General features: G+C 40.9%; 2 protein-coding genes across 2 annotated transcripts in view; one reads left to right on the top strand and one right to left on the bottom strand.

Moving 5' to 3' along the window:
* The window catches only part of LOC116670221 (protein phosphatase 1 regulatory subunit 37), an 88,838-nt gene extending 80,128 nt beyond the window's left edge, over positions 1–8,710 (bottom strand). The window contains 3 exon segments of the mRNA XM_074783841.1: positions 3,897–3,997; positions 6,771–6,952; positions 8,459–8,710. Coding sequence (XP_074639942.1) covers positions 3,897–3,997; positions 6,771–6,924 — 255 coding nt within the window. The 5' untranslated portion in view covers positions 6,925–6,952; positions 8,459–8,710.
* vrk1 (VRK serine/threonine kinase 1) overlaps positions 8,503–10,096 on the top strand; it is a 13,667-nt gene continuing 12,073 nt past the window's right edge. The window contains exons 1-3 of the mRNA XM_032500640.1: positions 8,503–8,647; positions 9,305–9,464; positions 9,550–9,605. Of these exons, the coding sequence (XP_032356531.1) occupies positions 9,305–9,464; positions 9,550–9,605 (216 nt within the window). The 5' untranslated portion in view covers positions 8,503–8,647. The remainder of the gene's footprint in view (positions 8,648–9,304; positions 9,465–9,549; positions 9,606–10,096) is intronic.

Raw genomic sequence — 10,096 nt, 5'->3', positions numbered from 1 at the left:
AAAAAAAAAAACATAGAAAAGATTATCTCAAAAGATCTTTTGATGGACCCAGTTTTTTTGATTTGATCACAAGAATACAAATAATGATAGATTTGTGTCTTTTTCACATTAAAAAAACAATTGTATTATTTTGGAAAAAGACAAGCAGACCGATTGTTACATATTGGCTTCGGCAAATGTTAATAACATTTCCTCTGGAAAAAAAATAACATATTTGAGAGGATTTGGGGAGCATTTCATTTGTTTGTGAAAGATATGGCGCTAATAAATGAATGCTGACCAGTGTCAACCTTGCAATGTCAGCTACAACTGTAATACAATGAGACTACCTTCAATTTAATTGTCAAAGCAATATATATGTTTTGGAATGATTGTATGAAATGTCTCTGAGAGGGTTTTTTTTTTTTTAAATGTAACTTCTTTTGACTTATGTTTGCTGTTCCTGTTTGTCCATTTAATTTTTGTGTCTATCACAAGATAAAAAAAACAACGGCCAGCGCATTGGGGGCTATGATATGAGGAAAATATCTAATTATAAATATCTAACTGTGATGACTGATACTGCGATATTGGAGGCAATGATCCTTTTTACAAAAATCACTTATTTTCATTGAAAAATATTAAAATAAAAAAATGATTATAGTGGGATTTTAGCGAGGATCTGTGCCAAACAAAGACTTTTTTAGTAGTCAGTTGGATGATTTGTCTCTGCAGCACCAAACTACTATACATATTTATACGACATATTTTGCCTTTAACAAATATTGCGACATTGCTCTAGTCCGTGATGCGATTTGGATAAAAATCGCGATTAATTGTGCAGCTCTAGTTTAAATATGAATGGCTGAAGCTATGCACACCACTCTTTCACTGGTCATATTCAACATTTCTTCATAGGGGAGAAGTTTTGTCTTGAAGTTTTCTATATAACAGTGACATGACACTTTCATGAACGTGTCATAAAACATGACCAAGTCATAAACATAAACACAAACGCTTTTATGTGTCATTTGGTTTTGTCACGACAAGTTATTGTTTGTTAATTTACAAGAACATTTTGAAAAATAAAGAGAATGACGTGGTGCCTTGCCCTGATTAAGAACAGGAACTCCAGTCTTTTCTATCAAAACAAACACTTTGCCATTACACAGCATTCATACACACAACGTAAATGTGTTCCTGAAAAAATGAATGACGTACCAATTGAAAAAAAAAAAAAAGACTAAAACGATGAACCACAGAAAGAAAGAACACGGATTATCTTCAGCCAGTTCCCTGCTACAATAGATTTTTGTACATCAATGATCGCCTAACCGTCAATATCAACTTCCATAGAGTGGTATGGCATTCTGCATGTGTCGTTGCAGCTGGGTATTATTTGCATTGGCACTAACTTGAGCCCTGCAGTTAACCTGCTCTTAGCCTCTTGTTTGGAGTGGAGATGCTGTTAGCGCTCTGCAGCAATAAGCCTGATTAGGGCTGATGGAACCAGATGATTCAAATTATCCAAGCCATTTTAGTATGTGTGTATACACACCCGTTGCGTGCATTATGTGTTCCAAAATCAGTATCTATGTGCGTTTGCAAGCTTGTGCTATTGCATGAAGGTGCCTAGGTTTTAATTAAAGCTTGAGTGCAGCCAGTATATACAGTATGTTATATATAGGCTTGAGTTGCACCAGGTTATAGAGTTATTATTGATCTTTTGTAGAGTGCTGCAATATCATTGCACGCTACAGTTATTTCATGAGCAGAGTTGCTGATGGTGCATAGACGACCAGGGTTGCACACACTTCTTTTAACACAATATTCCACTCAACAGTTTTCATCTCTGTTGGAGTTTAGACCATTTGCATGAGGATCTGTTGTCACTAATTCAAAGCACTTTCTGGTAATGGTTCTGGGTTCAGGTTTAACTGCAAAAATCATGTTTAGTAGAATCAAACTGGCGGAAGCTAAATGAGAATAGAATAGGGCTAATCATATTCTGAATAACTTAGAGGAAAAATAGGCTTTATTACTGCTATGGTTGTGTTTTTGCAGATTCAGCCATTGGTTCTACCAGCTACAATAACATTTTGCTCACAACGTCGTGCTGCGTTCTATTATTTATCCGAGTCGGAGTTCTGACCAGAAAGTCAGCCGCTGCCTAGCAACGCGCACCAACACGCCCCCTTCCCTCGGATTTTGGAGCTCGGACCTCGGACAACCCTAGAGGACACCGAGCAAGAATTCCCATATGGAATCCAAGATGGCTGCGTCCTTTGTGACTTGTAAGTATGAATGAATTGTAGTCATTGTTTTTGGACCGCTGTGGTTGTTTAAATGACAATTTTAATCACTCTTATTACAGCAATACCTTACTGCATCCGTATCACTGCCTGTTGCTATGGTAACCGGTCTTCAATATTGAATGAAGCCTTGTTTGCTAAACGTGGCTAGTGTTGCTAACAGAGGATAAACTAAAACATGAAATAAAAGGAAATCTTTACAAGTTCAAATGACTGCGTTTTGATAAGATGGGGTAATAGTCATAATCATAATTTAAAAAAAAGTGCTACCATAACAACGGCTTTCCGGGTGGTGTCCATGTTTCTCTCCGACTCGGACGCGCAAAGCATACCAGAACGCAGAAAGTGTGGAAGTGACGTCATATCTGAGGTCCGAGTCGGATCCTTGAGGATATTAGATATTAATAATTACTAATTGCTGTAAATGGAAAGTGGCTTGGTGTCCTTTTCCAACCACAAAACACTTGATTTGATTAGAAAAGTATAATAAGTGTACATAAGGAAATAAATAAGTATAAATTTAAAAAAAGTGTGTCTCCCCCTGAAAGTAACTTTTACTCTGACTAAATTGTACATGAGCTACTTTTTACTTTTAGTTGAGTAGGTTTTTATACCGGTAATTATATTTAAGTCAACGTTCATCAAAGTATTACAGGGTTTCTGTAAGTTTCACCAAGTACACCTAAAGACTCTTTAAGACCTTTAGGAATGAAGTGTAAGACCTATATTACGACATGCAGAGTCACAAAGTGACTTGCACAGTAAACACATTTATTCAAGTTGAATAAGCAAAGTAATAATAATCTGTACATATAAGGCAAACTATATATTGGAAGAAAAACTACAACACCACGAAATAAAAAAAGTGGAAAATAAAGACCGGTTTAAAATGATACACACTATATCAGGGAATTTAAGACTTTTTGAGTCCTAAAATCTTGAAATTCTAGACTCTTTAAGACCCCACTGAGACTCTGTAATAGTACTTTTATTTAAGTAAAATGTTGCTTGTAGTATTTCCACCTCGGATTACAACATCTACAGCTCTGTGACAACTGCAGAGCTCCGTAGTTTGATTGACTTTTTCCTCGTCCAATCCGTGACAACCCGCCCTACTCTGCCTCTGATTGTCTAGTACTCGTGCCTTAGTCACAGAATGCGGCGCTGACGGGGGAAAAAAAAATACTGTGTGAGCCTGTTCTGTAGATTCTGGCTCAATGCTGAATTTACAATGACACTTTATATTAAAAAGATTGCCGACCGCGGGGCTACACCTTGTCTGAGATCAGTTATGTAAGCTGTGCACCCTCACGTCATCATGACAACAGTCGGAAGTCTTGTAGTACAAACTATACAGGGCAGTACTATTTTAAGTTAAAAGGTCTCTAGTCTCTTGTCTACATAATGTAGTACCGTACTACCACAGTTTGGAACAATTTTGGGAAATACGTTAACTGGGGCGTTGCAGCATGAGCAGTGATAGCCACTGAAAACAGCACCACCCACAGGAACTCAAGCTTTACCAGTGCACCCAACAAGAAGACTGGCGTCGTGCTGTCTGACTGACGTGTACAGAGACCAACAGTGATGTGTGAAGCCGTGTACCTGGAGCTGCTGCAGGATGTGCGCTCTGGGTTGGACCTGGTGTCTGCTGCAGCTCTGCTGGTACGCCACCATTACCTCTGTCAAGGTGAGGCAGCTGTCAACTAAAACAGAAGAATACAGTCATTCACTGCTTTAATGTCTCTGCATCCCAGTGAGCCACCAGCAACCATTCAAAAGTGCTTAAGGGGCTAAGAAATGCCATACGGTAAACTGTGCTTTCCTCTAAGTGTGTGTGTGTGTGTGTGTGTGTGTGTGTGTGTGTGTGTGTGTGTGTGAAGTGAGAAGGACATGAATGTCTGTCTGAACAACAAATCAACCAATCAGGCATCTCAGTTTATTAACCACGGCCTTATGGGATGGGACATTCCAGATGTGAGAGACTACAGAGGATTTTATGATGGAAACACATAAACAGTTTGATCCGTGTGTATCCTTCAAAAGATGGATTACATCTGAAAGCTTTTCAGTTTAATACATTTTAGGGAAGATATACAAAGATAAATTAATACCTGGACGGAGGATTTTACTTGTGACTGACAGGAAATAAAACTTGTTGAAATTACAGGGTAAAGTACATTAAAGGATTAAATGAACAGTAGATCAGAGTACTTTGTATTTATTAATGCAAGTTAATATTATGGGTGCCACAATTCTCCAAATCCCCGATTTGATGGGGGGGGGGGGGGGGGGGGGGGGAATCTCGAAATTGAAAGCTCATCAATTCACCTTTAGTGTCTCACGTTAACATGAGCTGCAGTGGGAAATTGTAGCATCACAGATTTCAATACTTTTCAATACTTTCCACCACTCGGATCTCTTAGGACTGATGTTATAGAGGAGACTTTTTAGGAGTATTTTGTCAGATTTTCTTTTTTCCCCCTCACAAAATGCTTGTACTATGTACTTAATGTTGTTTGTGTACATGACTAACAAATCATATATAATGGCCATTATTAGCTTTAGAAAGAGCCAGGTTAACGGTCTAAATTCTCTGTCTAAACAACAGTTATCTTGAGACACTTTACAGATAGAGTAGGTCTAGACCACACTCTATAATTTACAAAGTCCCAACAATTCCAGAAATTCCCCCAAGAGCAAGTATTTAGTGCGACAATGGTGAGGAAAAGCTCCTCTCAGGGAGAAACTGGGGAAAAACTCATGCTTTAGGTAGGTGGGGTCTTACTTATTTTAATTTTTTTTTAAAGATTATTATGAAATTTCTTTGGGCATATTAGGCTTTTTTATTTTCACAGGACAGATGAAGACAAAAGGGGAGAGAGAGTGGGAATGACATGCAGCAAAGGGCCACAGGTTGCAGAGGAGTACTCCTCTATATGTGCGCCTGCTCTACCAACTGGGCTAACCCGGCCATGGGTAGGTGGTGTCTGACGGTGCCGGTTGGGGGTGTGATGAACAGTGGCAATAATAGTCACAATAAAGATAATGGAACGATGACATTATTGAAATAGTAGTTGTAGTAGTTTACGGTGTAGCAGGGCACTGCAGGGCGTAGCAGGATGGAGAGGGGCATTGCAGGGCACAGCAGGGCACTGCAGAGTGTAGCAGGGCACTGCAGGGCGTACCAGGATGTAGCAGGGCACAGCAGGGCACTGCAGGGCATAACAGGTCATGGCAGGGCACAGCAGGGCATACCAGGATGTAGAAGGGCAGAGTAGGGCATAGCAGGGCACAGCAAAGGCATGGCAGGGCACTGCAGGGCAAAGCAAGGCACACCAGGGCATGGCAGGGCATAGTAAAGGCATAGCAGGGCACCGCAGGGCGTAGCAGGGCACAGCAGGGCACAGCAAAGGCATGGCAGGGCACTGCAGAGCAAAGCAAGGCACAGCAGGGCGAAGCAGGGCATAGTAAAGGCATAGCAGGGCACCGCAGGGCGTAGCAGGGCACAGCAGGGCACAGCAAAGGCATGGCAGGGCACTGCAGGGCAAAGCAAGGCACAGCAGGGCGAAGCAGGGCATAGTAAAGGCATAGCAGGGCACCGCAGGGCACATTAGGGCATAGCCGGGCACTGCAGGGCTTAGCAGGGCACAGCAGGACATAGCAGGGCACAGCAAGGCACAGCAGGGCACAGCAGGGCATAGCAAAGGCAAAGCAGGGCACAGCAGGGTGTAGCAGGGCACTGCAAAGGCATAGCAGGGCACTGCAGGGCACTGCAGGGCACAGCAAAAGCATAGCAGGGCGTAGCAGGGCACAGCAAAAGCATTGCAGGGCACTGCCGGGTGCAGCAGGGCATAGCAGGGCAGAGAGCCATTTGCTTCCAGTCTGTATGCTAAATCAAGCTCATCACATCCTGACTAAGCGTATGCCTCAGAAAGAGCATCAGTATTTAGGAAATGTGCTCGTTAGTTATTTCAGCCACTCAGATGAAGAGATAGGTGTCAACTCAACATTGTATAATAGTTTAGTTGCAGGGATGACCCAGAGCCAGATGGTCTGATCCACAGAACTAGGGCTGAACGATGCATCGTTTTCAAATCAAAATCGTGATTCAAAGGAATTCGATTGGATAATAGTGAGGACCATGATTAATCAAAGGTGAATAATTTAGTTGAATGTTTGGTGTAACATATAATTTTACATTTTTTATTCCTCTTTTCATTATTATTTTTACCGTATTTTCATAAGACACATGCTGGAATAATTTTACATATCACAGATTGTTTAATGGGATGTCCTATTTTCAGTGGATCTTTAAATTATTTTGTATTACTTCATTTAACATGATGATAGAAGGTGCACTATCAAGTTAAAAAAGAAATTTGCATCATAAATGCAACATCTGGCAAAAAAAGCGCAATTAGCTTTGTTTCCCAAATTGTTCAGCCCTACTTGGCACAGAGTTCCAGAGCAGCTTACCCTTTCTGCCGTCGTCCCTGTGCTCAGCAAAGCCCGATACTATCTGTTCATCGGGGGGGAAAGACACATGCTTTCCTCTTTTCTTCTTCTGGTTTTTGTTGGGTTTTTCTGCTCCGTCGTCACTCTGCTCATCACTGTCACTACAGTGGGCCATCCCTTCGCGTTAGGACTCCACCCTGGAGCTTTTAAAATGGAATTTAAAAAAAAGGGTCAGTTCACTTCAAGCAGCAAAGACTCAAAATGTCAACGACCACCATTCAGTATCGCCTCCAGCAGCCCCGACACTAAAATAAATAAAGAGGCAGCAGAAATGTGTGCAACAGTTGATATGCAAACAGTTGTACCAACTGTCCTCTATGTATGTAAAGTGCTGCTCTCTCCACTCTGTGATCACTTGGAAAGACAAGACACTAAAGAATCAATTTCTTATTCATGAGTTGAGCATGGGGTTGCAAGTGAAACCCAATATGTTGGTATCAAGTGGCACAAATTCAAAATAGGTAAGGCTCTGCACAATTACACACCCATCTAAATTTTACAACAACACTCCAGAGAGTAAATGCAAAGAGATGGCCAGGTATGGTAACGGAAAGTACCTTTAAACATTTAACACATTTTTGAGCTTAGAATTGATATCATCTGCCACGATTGTTTTCCTCCCAAAGTGTAATGTTTATTGCACACATGAACCGTGGCAAAACAAAACTAATTGGCAGTACCAAATATAGATTTATTTTGGCACCTATAGCACATTGGTCATCACCACTAGCCTGGAACAATAGGCCTCCATGAAGAGAAGGGAGATTTTATACATATATCTGTGTTTAAAACTCACAGAAGAAAGTAGTTGTGTTGGTGATGCAGTTGGCTCGTAAAATTAAATGATAATCAAAGTCATTAAAAAAAAAAATTAAATCGTGAACAGGGTGAATCGAGATCGCGATTTTATAACTATTCATTGTGCACGCCTAGGGCCCAACGTGGCACAAGTGCTATGGAGCAGAAACTGAATTTTGAGGTGTAGTATCTTGTTTACACATTGTATGATTAACCTGACTTTTGGTTATTTTCATACGGCAAAGCTGCACCAATCAATATTTTTATATCAACATTATAGTATGTGTAATGCGAAATGGGTCACTCATGGTGACAAACTAAGAGATAATTATAACCCAATTGTGCAGATTATTGAAACTTTATCTATTGTTTGTGAGGGGGACTATAAAAGAGTTACGGGTGCACAATATTGATGTTGATTGTTCCCCTAAGGTTTAAATGGGGAATGCTATGTGTCAAAATCAGAGTGCTGAGGTCACAGATGGAGCTATAGCTGCACACTGAGTGTTTCCTAATTAATTCCACCAACGCCATATTTTTGATTTCAATCAGCTGTTGACACAGCAAAGAGAAGGACCTGAGGCTACACTCACATGTGTCAAAAACTCTTCAAGCATGAAGGACAAGTCAACAGCAAGAGAGTGAGCAAAGCAACATCTACACAAAGTGGACTCCTAAATTCAAGAGCATGTTGCACCCACACCCAATACTAATTTACGTATCTGTAGTCAAATAATGTATGTTGTGGTGTTATCTTGTACTTGCTCTACGACTGACTTTGACGTAACGTTATATTTGTAGTCGAATATCTAACTATAAATTAGAGTAGAGACCATAGACTTCTTTCTTACCTGTTCAGTAAACGCACCCATATCCAAGTGTCCAATCTCAGTCGCTTTACGCAGACTTTCTGTCGTAAGAGACCCGGCGTACCCGGCCAATAGAATAGCAAAACGTCGTGACGCCACTTCCTGACGGGTGGTTTTGCGGGAAGTTTGGTCCTCATGCTCATACGGATTAACATACAATAAACAGCAAAGGTGTGTATTAATCATGCAATTTAATACAACGTGCAAGTGTCTGCTTAACTGACAACATCGCAGATATCCCGAATCATTCTCTTATTTAACGCCGTGTAGCAGCTAACGTTAGAAATCGACGCTAACGAACATCGCGGCTAGCATAACAGCTAACGTCCACCGACATTTACACGTTAAAGTTACTCGTTTATTGACCATCTCTGCCCGTAACATTTTTTATTCATTAAGCAGGAGGGTGTTATCTTTGCATTACCTTACACATACCGTTACTGCAAAGTGACAACTTGCTAGCGTTAACTAGCTAACCTTACCTGTTAACGAAAGTAAAAGCCGCAGACAACCGGGGAGAGGTCGTGCTGTGGTTAGTTAGCTAGCTAGCTAGTAAATTTGTTAGGAAAAATAAGAAATTGACATCCGTGTCAAACTAAAGATGAAACCTATTATTTTCTATCACGTTTATAATAAATTAGAATTGGGTCACATGCGTCATAGGAGAAGTCGTTGGTCCGCCCACACCGTCAAGTTAGCGGCATGTAACTAACGTTACACTGAAAACGTAGCTAGAGTTAACGTTACGCCCAATTATTATTAAGCAAGAAAGCATGGAGTAACGTTAACCTTAGCATGTAACGCTAACGTAAATGACGTGCGTTTCAGATGCCTCCTAAAGCCAAGGCGGCAGGGAAAGGCAGAGCTCCAGCTAAGAGGAAGCTGGCAGAGGAGTTCCCCCCCGGTGAAGTCCTAATAGACACCGGGAAGAAGGCCTGGAAGCTGGGGGCTCCAATCGGCCAAGGGGGCTTTGGTCTCATATATTTGGGTAAGAATAGTCATTTCAGTCATGTCATGTGTTTAACTTTATTTTAAATTCTACTGAGTGAAATTATTTATTTTCTTGTTCCCAGCTGATGTGAATTCTGCAAAGTCTGTGGGTCCTGATGCTCATTATGTCATCAAAGTGGTAAGACTACACAATCTAAAAAAAAATGAACTGAAATATACTTGGGTATATGTTTTTTTTCCCCCATATGCATCACATGTGCACTTCCCTCAAGAGCAGAATACTACCCCCTGGATATGATCACAGCTGACTTTTTGGAGTGCAACTCAGTTGCCAAATCAGTTCTGCTCTTTGCAGTAAGATGACACAGCAAGAATTATCCAGTTTGCATAAATCTATGTCTAATCATATTGAGTGGAGAATAGATACAGGGGGTTAGCACAAGGCCCAACATGTTGTTGTGTTTTTCTTGTACTACCTGGCAACACCAAGTTCACCATTTCCATGGAATTCTATGGACTTCTCCAGACGTTCTGACCAAGTTAAACCAGCGTGGATGGCTCATCCTTTGGAAGGATGAAAACGTATTAGAGGGAAATCTGACAGTGAATACAACAAGGTGTCTATGAGTCGGAAGAGAAATCCCATTTTTATAACAACTGCCAATCTCC

Source organism: Etheostoma spectabile, chromosome 20 (assembly GCF_008692095.1).
Source record: "Etheostoma spectabile isolate EspeVRDwgs_2016 chromosome 20, UIUC_Espe_1.0, whole genome shotgun sequence".
Taxonomy (NCBI): domain Eukaryota; kingdom Metazoa; phylum Chordata; class Actinopteri; order Perciformes; family Percidae; genus Etheostoma; species Etheostoma spectabile.
Note: the sequence above shows the minus strand (reverse complement) of the source record. Positions and strands in the feature narration are given on the sequence as shown.